Source organism: Lepisosteus oculatus, chromosome 6 (genome assembly GCF_040954835.1).
Source record: "Lepisosteus oculatus isolate fLepOcu1 chromosome 6, fLepOcu1.hap2, whole genome shotgun sequence".
Classification (NCBI taxonomy): domain Eukaryota; kingdom Metazoa; phylum Chordata; class Actinopteri; order Semionotiformes; family Lepisosteidae; genus Lepisosteus; species Lepisosteus oculatus.
In genome coordinates, this window is record NC_090701.1 from 46,135,130 (window position 1) to 46,159,300 (window position 24,171).

General features: G+C 40.0%; 1 protein-coding gene across 1 annotated transcript in view; it reads right to left on the reverse strand.

The window, feature by feature from the left end:
- Window positions 1–15,089, reverse strand: part of klhl14 (kelch-like family member 14) — a 33,724-nt gene extending 18,635 nt beyond the window's left edge. The window contains exons 1-2 of the mRNA XM_006643215.3: window positions 13,808–15,089; window positions 1,981–2,102 (exon numbers count right to left, since the gene is read on the reverse strand). Of these exons, the coding sequence (XP_006643278.1) occupies window positions 1,981–2,102; window positions 13,808–14,682 (997 nt within the window). The 5' untranslated portion in view covers window positions 14,683–15,089. The remainder of the gene's footprint in view (window positions 1–1,980; window positions 2,103–13,807) is intronic.
- Between the last annotated feature and the right edge of the window lie 9,082 nt (window positions 15,090–24,171).

Genomic DNA, 24,171 nt, shown 5'->3' on the forward strand with positions numbered 1-24,171 from the left:
TCTTTTCCTTCATATGAATGCCTATAACCCTAAACCGAATGCTGGATTTTACACTAGCAAGTGGAAGAAAGGGGCAGGGCACACTGGACGGGACACCAGACCATCGCTGGGCAGACAGACACAAACACACACTCACTCACACCAGGCCTCAGCAACGCAAGCTCCTGCACCACAGCGCCGCCCCAGCCAACACCAGTCAGGATCGCAGTTCCTTCAGTAAATCAGAGACCATTTTGCTATCTGAATATTCAGCCTTGTTGGAGCAGAATCCCTTCAACTGAAATTAAGTTCGTGTGTGCGAAGACTACGTGGAATGGGGTTCCTCAGGACCAAAGCTGGGGACCCCTTCTGTAGGGCCCATATTTATGTTGGCACTTTAAGGCATGAAGTGATTGAATTAACAGTAAACATAATAGTACTAGGAAATTGCACAAATAAAGGACCTTATTGGACCATACCTGGATGTACAAATTGTTTTTATCAATGATTAGATCCCAATTTGCAGGATGCTGCTGCTACTAAATTAGAATTTATTTTGGGGATTTCTTAATAGCTGTAGCAGTTTGTTAAAATTACACTTCTTACCTGAAAGGAGGCAGAATTAAATAAAATGTTCTGATGGATAGTCATCTTTTACATTTTATGTATACGTAGTTTTAATTATACTTATACAGATCCCACTGTTTAACAGTATATTAGTCACATTACAAGGAGAACATTACGCACACCACTTCATAAAGTTGTAAAAATTGGAACACAAAGAATTTTATCAAAAATAAAATTCACAATGAACACAAATTAAGAAAGTGACAGCAAAACTGGAAACAGAAATACTAATTCTGTAAAGGCCATGTGGTTTAATGTAATATTCCTGTATTTACCTTATGATTTAGTATAAGGATATGATTTTGACCTTTGTTGCACTGCTTTATCCTTATTACAGAACAGGTCTGTCAGGTATTTGTTCAATAAAATTAGTATTTTAGCCTCATCTGATTTCTTGCAATAGAGCACATTTTCCAAAAAGCAATGCTTCTGTCAAACAAATCGGTTCTCCTTCATTACTGAAATAAACCAAACAATCTGGTCTGGCCAATACACAAGCTTTCAGATATTGTGGAGAAAACAAATTGAGTTTCTTTTTGCTTAAATCAAGTCAATCTGTGAATCTTGTGTTCCAGGATCATTCTTAGATAGAAATGGCAGAGCTTTGAGAGCTATGGCAGATAGGAATGGAAAAAAATAAGACATAAACTCAATAATACCAATGAAGAAAAATGCTGATAATGCACAGAAAAGGTCTCCCTTTATGATAAGGGTTACAACCTACATTGTAATGTGAAAGGGAGACATTATTCTTCAATAGGTCAACAATGATTCAAGAAAACGTACTTGGACAAAGGAGAAAAGATGGATAGGAATAAGACACATCCAAACACATTTTATCATAGTAAGAGGTCTTCTAAGGAATTCTAAGGAATAAAGCAACCGGAATCAGATACACTATATGTGAATCTATACAGTAGATGTGCTGCACTCTGTGGTGATTGTGGATCCTTTTGTAGAAAGTTACAGGCTGACATGCAAGCCGTACGAACACGTTAAGTGAATTATTCAGTCACGCTATTTAAAAGTGCTTTAACATGTTCGCCTTTAAGAGTGTTCCAGCAGGAATACTCATCTCATTCTTTGATGTTACATCTATACCAAAGCATTAAACTAAAATTAATCTTGTCAAGAGATTTCAGCAAAAACAAGTGAGCCCATGCATAAAGCTTCACAACAGTGTGAAGTCACGCTCTGATTAAAAACCTATATTAAAAGTGATGGTAATACATCATTGCCTTAAGAATTTAAGGAACTGTTTTTGCATTTTACCTTAAAAAAGCACTTCAAATGCTGTACATCTACAGTACACCTGTCACACTTCACTTTTTACACAGCAATAGGTGAGACAAGGAAACAGGACATATTACTCACTTGTAAGTATCTTCCATGTCTTCTTCTCATCATCATAATACTGAACTAAATTGCTTGGGAGTCGATCTGGTCCAGGAGGCAGCCCACCAACCAGCAACAGCATTCTCTTATTAGAACGGATTCTAGGTGCCAAGCAGGGAAAAAAGACAGGTTGAATTTTTAGACTTGTGTCAGTGTACAGTATGAACCCACAGAATTGGGTTATTGTAGGCCATCCCAACCATTTCTAAGATGCGATTGTCACAAAATGACATCATTTCCAAAAACAAATCTACCTTTATGATCTTATAGATTTTTTTTTTCACTACGTGGCTTTGAAAATAGAAGTACAGTAAGATTTCAAATGCCATCTTCTAATACAGTGAACAATAGCAGTGGGATTTTCCTCCTGTTTTTTTCATCATTGGAAACGACTTTAAATGACACTGATATAATTGCCACTTAGAAGAAATGTGGCTATATACAGTACATGTGATATACGACTTTTTTCTCAGAACTCTCATTTTAAAAACGTAGAACAGCTATGCAAAACAAATTTGAATGTACAACCCAAAAATGTGAACTAGTTTAATGCTGAATAGTTAAGAAAAAGAAATTCTTTAATTACCGGGCATTTTATTTTTTTTTATCAATTTTAATGCAAAAAAGCAGGAGCAATATAGAGCTTAGAACAATTTGCTTTCAAAAGTTGTTGATATTGTCTCAATGTTCTAATTTTATTTTTTTATTTAATCTTTACATATTTTATATACAGTATAAAACCCAAAGTCAACCAGACAGCCACTGTGTGGGATGAATCCTGATACTGTACATCTCAGCTGCTAATGGGGGGGAATGAGTGGAGCTGTCACAACATGAAGCAGAAGAGAAGAGTTGTCAGGTGAAAATCTTGCTCTTCCGAACAACAATAGTTACCAGCAAAATTAAACAAAATCCCTGGGTGCCCATAATTCATGATTACAGGCATGAGTGTGATTTGACCTTCTTGAATATATATATACAATATCCAGGAACAGCAATATCTGTTCCTGGATATTCAGGAAACAGCTGGATGAGATCTTTGGATCAATTAGCTACTACAGTAACTACCAAACGGGCTGGATGGGCCGTAACTAGACTCTAATATGTTCTTATTCTCTTAGGGGCCTCTTGCTTATCAATGGACATCTTGATAAATTGACTGTTTTTTTTTATAGAAGACGGTAACCCAACTTGTCTCTGGACATGCAAAGTAAACATGAGAGTTAGGGCATCACATCTGTGCAGTAGCCTGTCAAGACACTAAACACACAAGCCCACTGAGTTCACGTCACATATCCTTATCTGACTCATTTAAAAGGCTCCCGGTAAACTCACTGCGGGCGATTTCCTCAAATAGCTGCTGTATACTGTAAGTAACTGAAATCCCACAGACACAGAAGAGAAGAATGATGATCTCTCCCACACAATGTTAAAGACCACAGGGCTGCACCATAATGAATTATTCCTAGTTATATTGTTCCAGTGTTAACTAGAATTCCACAACAGATACAGTTTTACCACTGTGTGGATATTCCTTTGTCTCAGGTTTATGTGGAGGACACAACTGTCAGTCGTTCTTAGACAGCAAATCAATTCCTCCTGACCAACACAGGTTTACTGATACTGAACGGTTCAGTGGGGTGGGCAGTTTGAGATATATACGTATTTGGATTTAATTCTTCGGGGGAGGGAAAAGCAGCCCGACCGATAGGGCAGGACAACTGGAACCCCAACAAGGTGGAATGAGAGAAGGAATGGGAGAGAAGTGTGATGGAGGGATGCAAAGCACTGAAAAAAGAAAGGGGGCCTCATTAGCCATCCATCCATTTTCAAACCACTTCAGCCAATTCAGGGGCATGGAGCCTTTCCCAGCATGCAACGGGATGAAGATAGGGTACACCATAGACAGGACACCAGTCCATCACAGGGCACACTCACACCTGGGCCAATCTTCCCAGATCTAGTTAAACTGCCACATGTCTTTGGACTGTGGGAGGAAATCAGAGCACTTGGAGGAAACCCACATGAACACAGGAAGAACACGCAAACTCCACACAGATTGCACCTCAGGGACTGAACCCAAGGCCTCAGCACTGCAAGTAAGCAATGCAAACCACTATGCCACCCTTTGTCAACCATATTTATGCTTAATGTTTGTATTCAGCAGGACATTTCCAAGGTTAGCCCTTCCTGCACAAACCTGAGAAATTCTATTAATCTCAGTAAACATTAAATCATTTCGCATTTAGAAGACAGCAGGTGTGCAAATGCTAGTATAAAACCATTTCTCCAATGTCTCCCTGATATATGTTCTGATTCTGATGATATTAAATCTTATCAAGAGAAGCATCTCTTGACTTTTTGATACAAACCAAAAGAGTTTGAATGTCTTTACCTTCAAACATGTTTCAACACGTTTACCTTCAAAATGGTTTTAGAAAAAAATTGAACAAAAAAGGGCTAAAAGACCTCACTTTGCCAAAACCATAAAGATGCAAAAACTATGATTCTTTGGTATAGCTAAAGATGTATATTATAAAATCACTACAAAGATGGAAAAAAAAACAGAAAGCCTGTGGTGTATGTAGATCAATGCAGTAATATCTAAGCTGTATTTGAAATAAATGTTTTGTATGTTTTGTAGTTTGCTATTTATAAGGTTTGGCATTTTTGTACATCAAACCTTACATAAAAGCAACAGTATCTCTATCCTTTCACGATGCAGAGAAAAAAGTCATTAACATCAAAACAAAAGTTTTATGGGCAACTTTTGTTTTCCTACTCAAGCAGACATATCTTCTAGGCACATAGCTCTGAATTTGTTGAAACTCAAAATAAGATCTAATCTAATATTTTTTTATTCTTTGGTACAGCTCAATGAACTCAAGACAGGCTGCGCTATGCTTCAATATACTTTTTAACATACACTATTAACCTTACAGAGTCTGGGTAGTTTTTGTTACAAAAACCTGTGACATGAAACAGTTTACAAAAGTTCCTGTACAATCTGTTCTTTTTTTCACACACAGACACATGCAGCGCTTGTGTGAAAAAAAGATTCTCCACACAGTTCCACTTGACTGGCAGATACAACACCATGACTTTGTCTTGGCACATACAAAACTTTGAAAACTGGGAAAGTTAACAGTTGAGGGCATGTGGCAGAAATGTAAAACCAGAGGAAGCATTTTCAGTGCAAAGAATTTTTTTTTTCTGAAAATAAAGAAGCTTGCTTAGAATGCCCTTAGGTCAGAAAACCTAGTGGGAGTTCTGCCTAGTGCTGATTAAAAGTAGACTTAATAATAGGATTGTTCCTAGATACTCTATAGATCTTGCGATGTTAACAACCAACAAACATCTAGAGGTCTGCCTGCATATAGTATGTAAAAATTCTCCTTTTGGCTTCGACATTTAATCAATTCAACTATTTTCTTGGTTATTATTTTTTAACTTTACTGATCACTGGATATTATGATGTGGCTTTGATGTCATCAGGTATTGCCAATAGTGTGCGTTTTTACATTAGTATTGCACTGTGTTTGTACACGACACTTTTCTTTATGTGACCATATCAAAACACATTTTCCCAAAAGAACAAACATATTCAAAGCAAGTGTCAAATTCCTTAAGCAATCATTCTCATATGCTTTCTTAATGTTTTTTTTAAGTTGTATGTTGTTTAACTTGTTGTTGTGGTGCTGCTGCTGTTCAGTGTTTATGTTTTTGGTGATTTCTTAATGTCTTTGTATCGGAGCATATATGCAAATAAGCATTTCATTGCACTTGTGCATATGACAAATTAACTGCACTAATGTGAAACAGGAACTACAGCGAACATTTTCAGAAGTCCAGCTTGCATGTTATCCAGTTATCTTTCCTTTTTAGGATTATTTGTTTAATCAACAGATGCCATTTATGTATAACGATAAGATAATTGCATACCTTCTGAATCTCACCCATGTTATTGATACAGTAATTAAATAATGTTTGAACTCCTGTATGTAAAATTACATGCTGAAGAAATGTGTTCCTTTGACTCAAATTCCACTTCCAGCTGTAATTAAGAAGAAGTAAGTTCATTTCTCAGCTAAAGGGAGGAGAAGGAGAGGTTGTACACAGTAGTGGGAGCATTACACATACTGTATTCAAAATGACACTCATTCACAAACTTTTGTAGTTCCAAATTTCACTGTCTTCTCAGAAAGCCTTCCTTAAAGGCAGCAAGGCTGGAAAGAGGATTTACAAGTAAGGGACAGGAAAAAGAAGACATTTAAAGACCACAAAGCAGCGGTTTTATTGCAGGGCTGCTTCAAGGGTAAAGACTGGATTCTGGAGCTGCCTTAAGTACAACGGTCCTGATATCAAAGCAATGACATTGGACCCGATTCACTGAGAACTGCGGGGGTCTTCCCTGCCACCTGCAAACTGCAGTGTGAGGAATTTTTAAGAACCCCTGGAGCTAGAACCCAGTACCCCACTGTGCTTGCAGGCTATGACTCCACTCCACTGCGCCTCCATTAATATGCATGGCTTCACTAATGATCCTGAACAGACCTGAATGATGTGGTTCCGGAAACACAGTGCCACACATTTGCAACAGAGGCACATCTCATGAATTCGGCACCCGAATCCTTTAAGCAGCTCTCTTTTGAATATTGCTGACCCATAAATGCCAAAATAGCTTTAAAAATGTCGGAGGAAACGGAACTGGAGCCTGGAGCAGAAAAAAAGCAAAAATACCAAATGGCACCATGATTAACTTGTTACCTTGAATTCTTTTTTGCTGTGTTTTGCAACAAATATGAGCATGGACAATTGTGAAGCACTGACTGTCCCATGCACATTAAAAGAGACTGAGCTTATTAGGAAACACCATCTGTAATGTATTTTTTTAAATAGTTGAGCATAGTTATTTCCTAAGCTTACATAAAAGATTGTGAAGGCTAATTTAAAAGTAGTAAAACCTTATTTAGAATTTTGTGCACATTTTTGGTCAACACTTTATAGAAAACACATTGCTGCTCTGACATCAGTCTAGGGGAGAGTAGCCAGATTAATTCCCAGGCTTAAAGGAATGTCTTACTATTCAACCCAATGAGCTTCTTCAAGATTAACCCTGAAACACGAACCAGACGACACAAGTGGAAACTACTGAAATCTATATTTAAAACCGGCGAGTCATTTCTTTACACAGAAGTGGTTGTGCAAACAATGGCTTCTTTCAAGAAAAGGCTGGATGAGATCCGTGGACCTGTTTTTGGAATTGATTCCTACAATCTTAACCATTTTCTTAGTTTGCATTTTGCAACAGACAGGGCAGATAGGATAAAGCAATGCGATCTGTTCTCTCTGGTATCCCTATTTGTGAAGTCTCTGAATTAATACTTTGAACTTTCACTTTAAATTGCAAATACGGAGAAAAATCACCCACATCAGTGGTTAATATATTAAGACATCCTATGCCAGCTGATGAACCTATTTATATACTTCTGGAAAGTCAGCTCAAATCACTTCATCAGCGCACTATATAGCAATGAAGTATGAGTTACGGGAAAAAAAAATTGTTGCATGAGTGCTCCAGATTTTAACAGATGTTCTCCAAGTTGCATCTCTGTCTATGTTGAAATGCCAGCATGGGACAAGCAGAAAGCAGCAATTCATGGAGTGAAATAGTACTAACTAATTTAGAACTGCAAATATTATATCAAAGTAACACAGGATAATCATGGTACCTGGACAACAGGGGTGACAATTGGTGTACTCTGAATGAAAGAGGAAATAATTACCTAAGATATCGTGCTCCTTCACAATTCAGGAACTCTGAAGGATGGAGCAATACTTGCTCAGAAGCAGACATCCATTAAGGCATTTCCCATTATTTCAATCTGGCTATGATGGTAGAAATACCTTGTCTCTTTTCAGTGTGTTATTAAACGTGCTGTGACTGCAGTCCTAGAGCTTTGCACAAGCTCCATATTCTTTAGTCCCAAGACATATTGTCTTCTCAAGCCACAGAAACGATGGCTTCAGTAGATAACAGGATGTCCCTAGCCAGCACCAAGTCAAGTTATCTTTCTGCCCTACCCTTCGTTATTCGTTTAGACAATGCTCGGCATTGGCTGGCAATCAACATTTTTTGCAGAGAGGATATTTTTAATTCTTTGTTATGATGCTGATACGCAGTCCTATGAATGGATGACAGACTAGTGATCAAATCTGTCAACTCCAATAACTACAGCGCTGCAAACCCCCACACAACACAATTGGCCAACGTCATAAAACATTGAATGCTGTCTGTTTTGAGATGTCTGCATGCCTGCTATAAAAGAGATCACAACACTAAAGCATACATTTCATCAGATACTGTACCACTGGCCTTTACCAATCATGGCGTCCTAATAATAGGCATTAGTAATCTTTCCTCCTGCCCTCTGATAACAGGGTGTGTGGTGAGCATACTGGTGAACTGTGGTTCCAGGTGACATACGTAGGTGGAGGAGGAAGGGAGTCCGTTATGGGATGGAATATACATACAGGGGGGTGACGGACAGAATCCATATCATTATGGATGGCACATCCACTGCTGTAATGAGACTGAAAGGAGACTCACTATCACAAATGTGAACATGTAATAGTGACGCCAGTCTTTACTTTAGTTCAAAGCACCATCAACACGAAGAAGAACAAGAAGCAACGACTGAAAGGTATTGTCAGCCGAAATGTCTTAACAAACTGCAGTCGACCACCTTCACACATTACACGCGATCAAATTATTTCAAACGCTCCTGTAGCAACTTAATTTTTAATCAAAGTCCCCTACAACACGCATGCTCTATGATTGGTGTGATGTTGTAGTGCAAAGCTTTTCTCTGCTCATGATATCAAAATCACAGAAACAAACATTTGGAGAACTTTATCATCGGTCTATTTGTTATGCACTGTACCACTCTGCGCAGGTTCAAGCACATTTACAATCAGCAATAAGTTACACCGTCTCTAACTACCTTGGTCTTAACCTTAACAATGAAGAGTATGGAACGTACAACCAAAAATAAGAATTCCTTGAGTATGTTTTATTTCCCATATTACAAAGGATTTAAATATAGCAAGTGTCCAGTCGGCTGAATACCAAGTACATAAGCAGACATTTATATGTGAGGGACAAACTTTAGATTAATTGAAAAGTAGAAAGTGACAGCCACAGTTTCCCCAGGCTTCCAGCAGAATTGTAGAAAAGCAGTGCAGCATGACTAAAAGAACTGCCACTGATATTACAGGACCCAGCTACAGGTATAGCCAAGAGATCACAGATCTGTTCCTTTGCTGCAGCAGAAATAAGATATCGGCTCTGCTATAGCAAGGGGCCAGGCCCTTATAGTGGATGTCAACAACATTAAATTAATATCCAACCTGACAGTAGAACTGGAGCCAATGAGCTGAGTCAGACTTGGGAGAAAGAGAGTCTATATGATTGGTATGAGTTAAGAATCTAGGCAGTGCATTCTGCGATGGCTGCAGAACAGAGCATGAAGAGAGATCAACAAAGAGAGCTTTGCGATAGTCCAAGCGGTAAGAAACAATAGCAAGAACAAGAATTTCAGCGTCAGTGATACAGTGTTCAGGGTGGACCCAGGCGGTTTTATTTTCCTGTGGTATGAGAGAGTGGTTTGCTGTCATTGTTGTTATTGAAAGTGAACAAGGGCCTTAGAAACAATACAGCAGAAGAGACTGTAGACTTCCATACACTGGGCACTGGAAAAACAATTAGAACATTTTCTAGCAACTGATTTCTAAAAGAAAAAAAGTATTCTCCTTTATTTAGGTGTTCTCAACAAGTGCACTACCAGGCATACAGCAGGTAGGCTTCATCCCCACACGGTCCAATACCTTTGTGACCTACTAGAACCTTACAGTACATAAAGAAACGTTTCTGTTGCCAAAAAGCATATGATTAATAATCTTCTAAATATCTTTAAGGACACCATTTAATTTTAAAATCAAACAATTATTTCACATTTTAATTCAAGGAATGGATTACCAGTAAAATTCTTATTTTTCAGGGCTTTCAGAAAAAGACTTTCATGTTGTGAATTATAAACCTGTTACCTCCACAAGTAGTAGTTGTGGACATTTCGAGCATCTCGTTTGCCCTGAACTGCAGGTCAACTCATTCTGTTTCGGACTAGCTCTGTTCTTCAATGAAAACAAACTGCAGGAACGTTGTTTATGCTGTTGTAATGATACTGTAAGTACAGTACATCTGCAGAGGAGGAAAGTTTTTTTTTGCCAAAAAGGGGTGATCACGTCAAAATTAAATATTGTGCCCAATCAAGCTCTTAAAGTTAAACTTTTCCAACGAAACCTCTTTTCAATGTGTTGGGCAATTCAGAAACACGATTCGTTCCTCATCATACAAAGCAAAGGCAGAACTGTTTTCAGTCAGGGTAATGCTGGATATTACTACATGTGCCCAAGTCCTCTCTGCAAGGCCAACGGAAACCTAACCTGATTATTTCCCTGGACCCATACGTGGTCTGAAGCATTTAATGGATTCCTAAGCCATTTACCTGCAAGCAGGCAAAAACCATGTATAGATGTTATGGATATGATTTCATATACCTGTCTATTCAGTTTCTCTTTACATCAGGGCCATTTTGGACTTTACAATATTTTGCAACGCAGCTTTTTTTTTGTGAAGCGAATTCTGATAAGCTGCGGAGACGTCGATAGCACTCTTCAAGTTTGAACGTATTCATCTGAGACAGAAGAAAATCCTCTCTGCTGGTAGGAGACAGGGGGCTGGGGAAGGTGGCTAAGCGCTGTTTACCAACGGGGGGATTACCAGAGCAATCCAGGTGCTGCGTTTACAATGCTTGATCACTTCTTCAATTTGAAATTAAAATCTACACTTGGAAATTAATGAAACTGATCTCAGAGGTGACTTGAACTCAACTGGCACATTCGTTCATAATGCCTTACCTCTTTCTCAATCTTTGAGCGACATAATTACCTCAAGTTTGAACCCCCCACATCTCCACCTAATAGTATTACACTAACAATGCCACACATTAAATAACAGACCTCAGGGAGGGCATTATGTGGATTAGCAGAGCAAACTGCAACACAATTTATTGTCACCGCTGTGCTCATCCTTTTTTTGAAAGCCGTCACTGCTAATTACTGGGAAGCCATTTCCCAACTGCAAACAATCAACGGCTTGCATGTATATTGTTGTCTGGGAACACATCCAAAACCCAGACGGGCTTTTACGTCTGGAGGTTTTTCACCTGTGTATTTCCAAGAATCAACTTTGTTGAGCACGGGTGCAAATGAACAATTTTACAAAGGCTGCCATGTAAGTACAGGAGTAAAATCTATTCAGAACACTGCCTTTATCGCAACAAATCCATCATGAATAGCTCTTTCTAGTAATTCCCTGGTAGAATAAAAGATGTAGCAGATTAGCTGAATTGGAGTGATAGTAGTAGTTACAATAGCAGTTATGTTATTTTTTTTTGCAGGAGTCCCTACAGACTAATATATTACTCTGGCACTGAGTTTGTAGAACCGATTGTTACCAGAGTAATAATTTTTTACCATTTAATGTCTGCCGTCACATGAGGAAGACTCAAAAGATTTCAGTCATCTGAAAAAATATGGACCTGGACTGTAACTTCTTTTCCTTGTTAGAGGTGGTTCTGGATGCAGTTAAACTGATTAATGTAACAAATGGATGAGAACCGTGAACATGTATAAAAATCGGATTATTGAGTTTTTTGATGCTCAAGTACAGTGCTGAAACATATCCAAAAATAAATTTACAAGAAGGTCATGTGCTGTGCATTTCCACAATGGTGACCCATTGTAATAAAAGTAATTAAAATGAAACATCAGTTTGCAGTTTGAGTTGCCGTCGTCAAACAATTAAGTTTTAATTTTAAGAAAAAGATTTATTTACTAGACTTCTGTGTTTAATTTGGAACCAGATATATTCCTGACTAACAACTATGCCGATTGACTGTATAGTAATGAAAATGTACCCTACCACTCTACAAAACCAGACGTTGTAGAAGTAACAACAAATGAACAAAGTACATAGGTTAGTTTCTTTACAAGAAACTGCAATTGTTTTGACAGCAGATACCCATAAATGACGTGTTATCAGTTAGACGAACACAACCCAGCTAATTCTGTGAAAAATGGCATGGGTCAACATTTGTCCCAGAATGCAATGTGACAGACACTCACACTCACAACAAAAATAAACAGTTTGTATCTGCCACAATAAAATAAAAATTGAACCAACAATCAGCACACACCATTAATAGTCTACATAAATGTATATTTTTTACTCTATGCACTTACATTCAATGTTTAAAAAGAGTGTATTTTAGGGGAGTTTTTAAGAGAACTCTGATTTTTTAAAATGTAAGAAAATAGTCAGATTAGCCCAAACACAGCACAGGTTCTGTACTTTCTAAATCCAAATTTTGCTTGTGCTAAATGACAAAAACATTAAGACATTCCAGTAATGAATTTGAGTAAATTACCAAAATAATTGTATTACCCCTAAGTAGAAAAAATATATAATATAGGGACAGAGAGACAGTTTTTTCTTTGTCTTTTCCGGAAGAAACAATGTTCTTCATGCATTGAAAACCATCTATAGTTCAGTGATATCCAAGTCTTTTGACCTATATTTGTGACTGTTTTCAATATTGCTTTAACAGCTAAGGATCTTCATTTTTTTGACATTTCCTTCACGCCTCACTAATCTAGTGTTTTGCAGCTCTAAAATATTATACAATGTTGAAGGAGCACCTCAGAAAGAAACGATTGCTTGTTGTTCATGTGAGTTATCATCTAAACCATGAAACGATCGCTTCAAAAAAATGTAATCACTGCTTTGGTCACGGAAACTTCATAGTTAATTTTTTTTAGATATCGCTACCCATTCTAGTTTTACACAGATCAGATTTAGGAAGTTTTGGTTTTGAACGGCTAATAGAATTACAAGCAGGATAAGGTTTATTTGGTGCTGAGTGCATTTTATTTGGTTTGAGATCTGTAATATTTAAGGCTATTCCTTTCCTCTAAAAGATTAAAATATCTACTGTGTCCATTTTCTAAGGAGTACCTTGGGGCTATTGTTTTTCATCATTTTTTTAAATGATCATGAAGACATTCTTATCTTTTTTTAAGAAGAATCGTCTCAAACTCAAAACTCAAAACCGCACAGATTCCTCTCTCTCTGTCTGCAGTGTCATTCCACTGGCTTTATAACGTGTTCAGCTTAATGAACGGACCTGTTGTCATCCTCAGATGCTCAAACTTGCTTCCTCTGAGACCTGCTTGCAGCTCACTAGCCTCAGAACGGCCGGTTCCTGCTCACAAAGCTCCCAGACAGAGGAGATGGGTGAAAGAAGATTTAGTAACCCCTTGCAGCTGACAAAGTGAAATAATAATGCACATGAAAACAGTTACTGTTGTCAAGAGAAACACCAATGGATCCTTGAACCCTTTTGAACTAAGATCTTTTGAAAGGGAACGGATGTTACAGAACTTTGCCCACAGGTGAACATAACAATAAGCTTTCCTCTTAAGGCACAGGAGCCATCCTGTATACGGATATACAGCATGTCAACCAATCTGGCTCCATCTGCTCTCTGTACAAAGTCTAGGTGGTCATGCAAATCGAGATTGAATAATTTCCCCCACTCAGGCTAAAGAGCTCTCTGCCGACTAGGTTTCACCTCCGAAGGCAGCGGATCAGCACCTGCGAGCAGACGCCCACCACAACCCTCACCTGCTGGCCACGCTCTGTCGGCAGTGCTGCCTGAAAGGCATCAGGTGGTAGTTCATGGCATCCAGGAGCAGCTTCTGGCAGACGGGGTCGCTCCTCATGAAGTCCACTGACTGGACCCTCTCCACCAGCTCCGGGGCGGGAATCAGGGCGAAGCGGAGCCTCTTCATCAGGTCGGGGGCGTACTGCATGCGGGTTTCCCGGTCGTGCTCCAGCCACAGCACGGACATCTGGAAGAGGGCGAGCTCCGACTCCACGGGGGGCGGCAGGGAGTCCAACATGGCGCACATCTCCTCGAAATTGAGCAGCAGCACGTCCTCCACCAGGTACTTGTTGGCCAGCTTTTTGGTCTCGTCCAGCCCGTGGAGCGCAGCGATCTTGCAGATCTGCTTGTAGTTTTGCACGGAGATCTGGTCGTTGAGGAACTGCACGCACAGCTTGGTGACCTGAGGGATGTTGAGGATCTTGCTGACAGACAGCACCTCTTCCACAGTGTCCAGGGACAGGGTGACATTGGCAGTGTACAGGTACTCCAGGACCAGCCTCAGACCGATGGAGGAGCAGCCTTGCAGCACCAGGTTGTTGATGGATCGGGGGCTGGCCACTAGCTTCTCGTCAGGGGAAGAGGAAGGTGTCCCACCACTCCCCTGGTCCTTGTTAGAAATGCCCTCGTTGTTGAGGGGGTGGCTGGAGAACAGAGACCTGAAATACTGAGAGCAGGATGCCAGCACCGCTTTGTGGCAGTGGAACTGGTGTCCCTGGGCAGTGAGCGTCACATCACAGAAAAGCTGCTTTCTCCACAGCAGGTTGAGACCGTGCAGGAGGGTATCGCTGTGAGTCGGGTCAAAGGTGGATGTTCTATCACCAGATCTGGACATGGCTACCCGGCTGTTAACCCCACCTAATCAACAAAATAGACACAACATTGTACCTTCATATCGGTCCTTCTCACCCTTTATCACCTTTATGCCTTTGTATAACAGTTACAGTACATCACAGTCACAGCAGCATCTTCTCTCAACATACGCAATCATTAAATCTCAGTAAAGTTTTCGAATCCAGGAGCGTGTTTTTGTTATTCGCAACCAACGTCTGACCCGCACACATGTAGTGACCTCAAATAGCGTGCCCTCAATTAAAAATTAAACAAGCTGCAAACACAAAAATCATATTTTGAAGCTGCCCCAGAGTTAGCCTGATCTTTCGAGGATTCAATGTTGTTCCGTTTTTTTTTTTTAAATGTTTCATTAGTCCCGGAAAATATGACACAGCTCGTTAATCTTCCGAGCCTGACAACGTTGTTGTTGTTATTTTTTCCTACTTTTTAAATATCTACATACAATTCCACTCAATTTGTCTTTTAGGCGAGAAATTCTAACGGACGCTACGGCTTGGAAAGCAAAAAAAGAGAGAGAGGGGATATTGCAGCACCTTCCTGAGCAACGTAACAGAAGTTGGTCGTGGAAGGAAAAAAAAGCTGTATCCTCTCGTAAAGCTACAGAGTAGTTCCGTCTGGTATTCAAGCACCTTACTCTGTTTTAAGCCAGCCTTACTGCACTCCTTCCGTATAGGAAACGTGAGCCTATTCTACACACATAAAGAGGTACAAAAACACCGCGCTCCTACCAGGGTCATTGCTGCTAAACGTTTATTATTCTCTTGTTTATGATTACTTGCTGTAAACAACCCCACAGACTTAGGGTTAGCTCAATTTGCTATAGTCAAGACAGAGACACTCGAAAGACCCCTGTTCATTGAAGAAATTAACTTCGCAGACGTTAAGGGAGCGCTTTCAGATCGGCACGTTTAGCCTTAGCATTGATCCGGGTATATGAGACTGTCTTTTTAATTTAAATCTGACAGCAGGTACCATCTGGTTTCGCTGTCGCTTTTAGCACACAATCTAAAAAAGGCGCTTGCCACAACTAAACAATGTGAGTATAGAAACACAGGCCAAACTTACCTGAACACCAGCTTGGCAAAAAGTAAGCTTCACGTCCTCAAAGATTGTGACTTTTCTTTCTTTCTTTCTTATTTTAATCAGTCCTCTCCCCTTTGAAGACTATGTTCGATTCCTCCAAAAAAAATATTCTTGATTCCAACTCCTGCGGGGACTATTTTACATTTTATTTTTTGTCGTTGATCATTTGCTCTCCTGAATTAGCAAGAAGTGTGCGAGTGTGTGAGAGGGAGCAGAGCTTTCTGCAAGAGAAGAAGAAGAAGAAAAAAATGTACGTGTGACAAATTATGCTACCAAGAAACAACACATCATTATCCTTGGGCCTGGGGCTCAGTGAGTCGTAACGAGAGTAATAGGAAAACCACGGTTGGGGAGAGAAACGGTCGTGCATGGCCGGTGGAGAGAGACCGTGCAGGGGGATGGATGCTGGAGAGACTCGCAAAATTATGGCTCAAGGCTATTGTAAAAACTGTCGAGCGTAAATGACTGCGATTTCAAACATCTTTGGAAGAAAGGAAAGAGAGAGAGAGAGAAAAAGCGAGTCTCTCCCTCGCTCTTATGGAGAGAACCGTCAAGTTTTAGTGCGCATTGCTAATTAGTCAATTTCTCTCTGCCTTCACAGCCTGGCGACTTTGCTGCTGAGCTGAAACTGCTAATTTCTGGGACCAGCCTTTTTTTTGGCTGTGATCTGGATGGATGAATAGCTTGTCTCGCTACAGATGACAAAAACCTCTGCTTTAATCTCCATCGCCAAAATATTACCCTTCATCTCTTTCTGCTGCTGCTGCTGCTGCTCTGTGGATGGGAAGTGCTCTGTGCAATCTGCTAACTTTCGCGGCGCACCTGCAGCAGGCGGGCTTACTGGGCGCAGGAGAGAGGAGATAAGATTAAAAAATAAATAATGAAGTAAATAAATAGAACTTGTCCCTCCTTTGCACTGGTCTGCGTTCTTCACTGTGCAAAGCCATTTCCAAACTTTTATACCACTTTTCAGCGCATGGTCACAAGCATTAAATTGTATATAAAGTGTGTAGGCACGACATAATGATAACACAAATTCTGAACCACGGCATTTCCGATGCAAGTTCTTTTATGCCTGTGCAAATAAATCTTCAGCGGAAAACTGATCAACCAGATGTGTTTTTGCAATTATCATAAGCTACCATCCTTGAATCAAAGGGAAACTGTGAATACGCTAGACCATGGAGACTACTGTCAATCAAGCTATTCTGCTTTGGTATCACAGAGAAAAAATAATAAAATTGCATATGTATGTACAAATATATAATATTATATAAACAGAGAAGGCTACACACATTAGATGGGTTTACTATTATTGTATATTTTAATATTGTAGTATCATCAATAATACGTATTACACAGTAAGTAAACAGATTGAACAGTTTCTTCTTCATTTATTAACACTTTATCTTTACAAAATCAATGCTTTGGAGTGCAATCACATTCTACAGCCCAGCATCCAATAATGCATTCCAGAGTTGTAAGCTACCTTAACTTTCATTTGCAAGGAAACTCCGTTTTTAAGAAGGATAACAAAAATAAAATCGTAGTTACCTATTTTATCTATTATTTTATTGTTATTTTGTGAATGCTACATAGGACGTTTCCCTTTCTGTTAACTTTTCTCAAGATATCTCTCCTTCTCTGGGGGCAAATTGCCTTTACTTATATATTTTTTTTTTAAATCTGTGTTTTCTGATGGATTATGAATCTGTCTATTAGAAGTAAAGATCTAATCTGCTCATAAAAATGTAAGGGATGTTTAGCTAACATTACAACCTCCCATAAACAAAATCTCAATGTACTGTATGTTAAATAATTAACATTTACTTGATAAATTTACCTGGGGTATTTTGAAATCGATATATGCAATATCTGCTAAAGATATCAGCAGATCTCTCAGGTTTGGAATTGTTCACATAGGGTGACAAATGATTTTTGCTCAAGACATGAGTTATGTGTTATCTATTGGTATCAGCAAGGCAGCAGTGGCAGTGAAACCTGATGTCTATAATGAACTGACCCAGCCACAAGTCAGCAAACTGGTGCTTTTTTCCCCAAGCAGCAAGTCTAGCCACTATAGGATGTTACAGGGCATTTGGCCTGCACTGTTAAAGACCTGAACATGTTCTATAGGCTCCATGTCCAGGATTACCGCTAGTCAAGTTAAATAAAGCGTGACTATTCCTTCACTGGAGGAGTGGCACCAAATAAAGATAATGACTCTAGCACCATGATGACAAGCAAAGATTCAAGAGACAGAGCTGGCTGCTGCCCTGCTTCTATTTTTCTAAAACGCTCTTGGATGGCTAGGCGTCTCTCTATGAGAATAATCTGGTATTGTAATATTGTAAGCCACAGTTCGAATGGGATTCTTAATAATGTCTTCATCTGCAGGTCTGTCACACGCCTGCCAAGATGCCATGAAACCATAAGATCCAACAGAGGGGGGTGATGAACCTTTGCAGAACGTTTTTGATATTCTCCCACACTAGGACAAGGTCCATCATTGATCTTGTGCGTGCCAGTCACACCAGGCCTGCCGGTGTCTTATACTGTAGGCATGATGAGAAAACAGTAGTGTCGAGGCATCTGGGGCTGAAGAGATTTCTCAGGTCTGGGACTCTCGGGACCTGCTGCACTTGTCAGTGTTGCGCTGTGAGTTGTGAGTCACACAGTGCTTTAATCTAAGGCGGGCTCGATGGTGCTTGTTGCTCCTTGGATGTCAGGTGAGACAGGTGAGACACTATGAGATGTGAAGTCGTGAGGCCATTACCAGAGCTTTTTAATACAAGGACTCACAGCCATATCTCTTTCACTAGGCAGAACTCATTGACCTACTGTACTAACAGCCGGCAAAAGCTTAGAAAAACTCAAATAAACATGGAAAAGAAAAAAGATATATAATTGCGTGTCTACATTATCTGCAATTAGTTTGTCTTTATTTCTGTATCTAGTACAGTTCACCAGCCCTCTGCTATCATCATACTTGCCTCGCACAAACCAGTGCCTCCAACGCCTGCTTTTGGCTAATGGGATGGCATCCTGTACTGTGGGGGTGAGTGTTTCACTGGTGTCAGTCTGAAGCTTTCCTATTGCTTTGAAAGAAGTACAAGAATGTCTCTCTCCAGTAAAAAGACAAAACATGATCAGTTCTACTCATGCTCACGATGACTGTCTCTTCGTACCCCTATGAGTCTAGTTTTTCTCACATGAATGTGATAAAGGGCAACATATACTGTATACTGTAATTCCCCGAGCAGCAACACTGACTCTGAATAACACAAGCCTGCCTTCAGTCATACAGGCCAAGGGAAGTGCATTATTTTGTCTAAATTGACTGTTTAACTGCAATATCTATGACATGCATTCGATTCATTCATCAAACAGGGAAGGTAGCTGCTCCAGAGTGAATCTAAGTTGAAATGACTGAGACAGCTGTGATTGAGCATAAGATGAACAAGGCGCTTGCATTTTTTCTGTATATAGTACTGTATTTCCTTTTTGTGCATTTGCTCAAGTTATTTTTGGAGTTCTTTTTTGCACTGTGCTGTTGCTTACACACCAAGTATTCACAATACAATGTTAATGAATAGTCAGGCGACATTACTCATTTTAATATTTTTTCTTTCTATTTTGTTCTTTAACCTATCAGTACCTGGATGGGAGACCTCCTAGGACACATGCGGTCCATGTGGGTCCTAATGCCCCAGTATAGTGAATTGGCTTCATTACTCTGCTCTCCTCCCCACTGATAGCTGATGTGTGGTGAGCGTTCTGGCGCACTATGGCTGCCGTCGCATCATCCAGGTGGATGCTGCACATTGGTGGTGGTGGAGGGGAGTCCCCATTACCTGTAAAGTGCTTTGAGTGGAGTGTCCAGAAAAAGCGCCATATAAGTGTAAGCAATTATTATTATTATTATTATTATAGTGATGGGGACACTATACTGTAAACAGGTGCCGTGCTTCAGATGAGATGTAAAACTGAGGTCCTGACTCTCTGTCCTGGCGGGCATTAAAAATCCCTACTCTTTTTTAGAAACACCCTGGGATTTTTAATGCCCACCGAGAGTCAGGACCTCAGTTTTACATCTCATCTGAAGCACGGCACCTGTTTACAGTATAGTGTCCCCATCACTATACTGGGGCATTAGGACCCACATGGACCGCATGTGTCCTAGGAGGTCTCCCATCCAGGTACTGACCAGGCTCACACCTGCTTAATAATGTTAATGTTGCTTTATTAGCCCCATACAATTTCTTGCATTAGGAATTAGTCTTTTCGCATACCCCAGCTTGCTCTCCATGAGACACTGACACACAGACAGGGAGAGAAGCTTGGGGTCAGAGCGCAGGGTCAGCCATTGTAGAGCACCCCTGGAGCAGTTGGGGTTAAGGGCCTTGCTCAGGGGCCCAACAAAGTAGAATTCCTCTGCCGGTTGTGGGATTTGAACCGGCAACCTTCCAGTCACAGGCATAGATCCTTAGCCACAGAGCTAGTTGGTGGGTAGCCAGCTGTGAGTTGCAGGGTGATATAGCTTTTACTAGAAAATGTTACTCAACATGGGGACTAAAATGGGACCATTGTACGCATGCTGATTTTCAGAATCTGTTGAAAAATGTTAAAATGAAAAAAAAACTAAAACAACAGCACCACAGCATTCATTTACAGTATGGTATCTTTGGTATCTCTGTAAGTTCCCGTGAAGCATTGTAACACTTATTTCAAGTAGTAGCAAAGTTCCATCCAGCTTTGGCAAACACATGGAGCTGTTTAAAACCTGGCAACAGTTTTTAATTCTTTGGCTTTTCTGTCACAGTTTCAGGTTCCGCTCTTAACACAAGCAAACACCCCTAGATGGCTTGCACACTCCTTATACCCCGCTTTTAAGATTCAGTCACATTTGCAGCAATAATCAAATAATTAATAAGCAACTAATTCAATCAAAAGACAGAAAATGTTGTTTTAAAAAATTGGTTTTCCAAAGGAAGAAAGGCTTTACAGATAAGAACAAGAAACTTCTGTGTGATAAAAGAAGTTCTCTGCTCCTCAGCCACTGTTTCAGAAGAAGAACATTGGTAGCTGAGGAGCAGAGCGTAATCCTAAAAAAATAGCTATTTAAAACACCACCACTGATGTCAGGTAGAAGGGACGGGCACCTAAAAGACTACTTGGCCAAGTTTGGACTGTTGTGTAACTTGTTTGTGTCCCTTATGGAAGTTTTCTTTTGTTGTGTTCCTTTTCTGAAGTAAAGAGATGGTGATTCTTATCTTAGTGCAACTGCTAGCAGAATCGTATTAGAATTATTGATTCTAGCTGTTTTCTGGTGGTCTGTCATTGCACTGGTGGTTTGAGGGAATTGAACGGCCTCTATGGGGAGAAGGGTTCTAGTACCTGTGTATTTGCACAATTAAATAGGGGACACAGTTGGCTACAGTTCCCAAAAAGTGTCTCTACTATGAAAGGTACACAAAAGTTTTGATTGTGGTTTTTCTGCTCGGTGGTTACGTTTTATTTGTAAACAGCTGAAGCATCTTTGTCTGAAATGCCCTGAAACAACTCTAGGACTAGATCTTGTGCAGGAGGAGATTAGAGAGAGACTAAAAAAAGAACAGTGGTCCTATATACTCCTTATTTCTATTTTGCTGTTTCAAATGATCCAAATCTTGCTGATATATGATTATATAAACAAAACTCTTTATTGGTATACAACATTGTGTGGCATTCAATACCACACTGCAGCCAGTGTAATGAAAAATATAATATAAAATATATAAATATAAACCCCATATAATAACGAGGTTCCATTCGAGTTTTACCTGAATAATTTCAAAGCATTTGCAAAACAAACATACCAAGCCCCACCACAGCTCAAGTTTCATTTCTAGGCAATAAAACAGGTTAGAGATCTTCATGAAATAATGGATGATCTTGTGAATCAAATCAAAGCTTTTACAGACTGGTGTGAACAAATGATGAAACTAGAGGCAAAATGAAGACTCAGGTAGAACAGGAGGTAGAGGATGGATGTGATTTCTTATCTAATCCTGAGCAACATTAGCCCCAGTGGTCGATACCACTCCTCTTATCAGAGATGAAGATGAAGTGAAGAGAAGTGGTGTCACGTGAGTGGTATGGCAGAGGAGAGGCCCTTGCCGAGGACTGATCATCAGCTGATAATAACATCTGTGGGGCCGGGACATCTACCTTGACATATAACTGTGTCTGACAGCGATCCATCAAAACCTTCCATTTTGCATGTTCAGGAAACCTGCGTATTTCTGGATTCTGGATCTGGATGAGGCTTGACCTCAGGAAACCCGTACCGTCTGCGCAACAGAAGACATCTGTGCTTGCTGAATCACTTACTGATCACAGTTAAGACACAGCCGGGACTGTGACATTGAACACCAAGAGAGGAACAGAGCAGCATGACACGCGCCTTGTTAGAAGTTCCAGAAAAACTGCTCTCCTGGGATGGGACGTCTTATTGAAATATGGGGCCATAATTGATGCAACACAAGGTTACGTAAGTTTATAGTAGCAAACTTTTCCACTCCAGTGAGTGCGTCAGGTTGCTCCCATTAGCTGTAATGCAGCTATTTTGCTATCAATCACAATTCCTGCAATGACACTGTTTACAGTCACTGTGTGCCTTGAGTCTCCTTCTCAGCATAGAGGCATCCCCCATGACTGAACCCCCTGAGCCCTTTGAACCTTGCTTTCTTGAAAACCAAGAAGGCCTCATTGCCAGAAATACAGTATTTCCACAGAAGCAGCAAATGGCTACAGCATTTAATCTTTCACAACACAAATGAAGATGTTCGTCTTCGCACTGGCCCCTGCATTGCTCAGTTTTATACTGACAAATTAGATTCTTAGATTCAATCAAAATCCATATAGTGGAGAATCAATACTGCCACTTGTTAATCTCTTTCAATGTGCTCTGTATGACAAAGACAGAAAACAAGTTGAGCCATTGCTTACAGTGTACAATTTCAGCAAAGAGCCAGTGGACTAATATTAATTGATTCACCATCAGTTAAGCCAATACCATTAGTCAATCATCTTATCATTCCTCCCCAGCTTTTAGTAGGGGATCAAAAGCCAGTGGACCATGTGCTTCAGAATCACAAGAGAAAAAAGATGGAAGCAGGAAACTACAGCTAACTTGTGCTTCCACCCATGACCCACATACTCTTCCTCAGGTTGATGGCACCCTTGACACATTAGCTGGTACTTCTATCTACCTATGCATTGGCACGTAGTGATGGAAGAAGCTAGCACCGAGAAGACAGGTTTTAATACTGGGTGGATTTTATCAATTTAAAGTACTAGACCTCTATAATGCACCACCAATATTTCAGTGCCTCATGACACTGGTTTTGCAGAGGCTTCATTGTATAATATGCCACACAAACGTTATTGTTTTCAGAACTTCATTGAACCATCATCTGAGACACCTACAGGAAGTGTTTACAAGGTTTTAAAATGCTGGCCTGAAACTGAGGCCTGACTAGTGCAGTTTTAGGTTGAAGGTTATCCTCCTGGGACATGTTATCCCCCAAAACACAAAGCATGTGAAACCCTGATCTCACCCTACCTCGCCTACCCAGGTGATGGCCTTTCTGGGACTTTCCTCCTATAAGAGAAAATGTGTTAAAGATTTTTTGATGAAGGCCATACACAAGCATTTTCCATTTCTATGCACTGATGAAATACTTTAACCCATCCTCCTTTAAAGTCCTTTTCAGATTCAAACAACGTTTCATTTTCTACACAGATACCTTGGTAATGGATTAGCTCAGCTCTGACAGAATCAAGAGAAAGTCATTGCATATGAGAGTTATGTCTTGATTGGTCAGAACATTAATCGACCACTTATGACAAGGAGCTTTGGGTAACTGTCTGGTGTGTCAGACTTTTTTGGTATTATCTCTAAAGAAAACCCCTTCACAATTAAAACAGACCATAAACAAAAACAGATTATCGTGCAGAAAATTCCTGTAAACATTAATCCAACTGGATGCAGAGGAAGATGGGCCTTCCAGCAGATTGTGCAGCATCACAAAAGTGCATATCATTCCAATACTGATGCTCTTTCAAGGAAAGTTTGAAAGTTTTTTCTTGAAGGTTTGTTTTCACTCCCAATGTCAGCAATGCACACGCTGGTGTAAAATACCAGATGATATCATGGCCAAATCTATCTGCTTTCGCTGTTAACACTTGCCATGTTGTGGGTGAGCTACAGTCAATTTGTAGGGACATTTATCGACAGCAGTGAGGTGACACCATCTTTCAGGCCATCATGAAATGTAAGAGGAGTGTCCATCACGCACTGTACAGGAAACCTAAGGATGTTACTCCAGCGCTAAGGAAACTG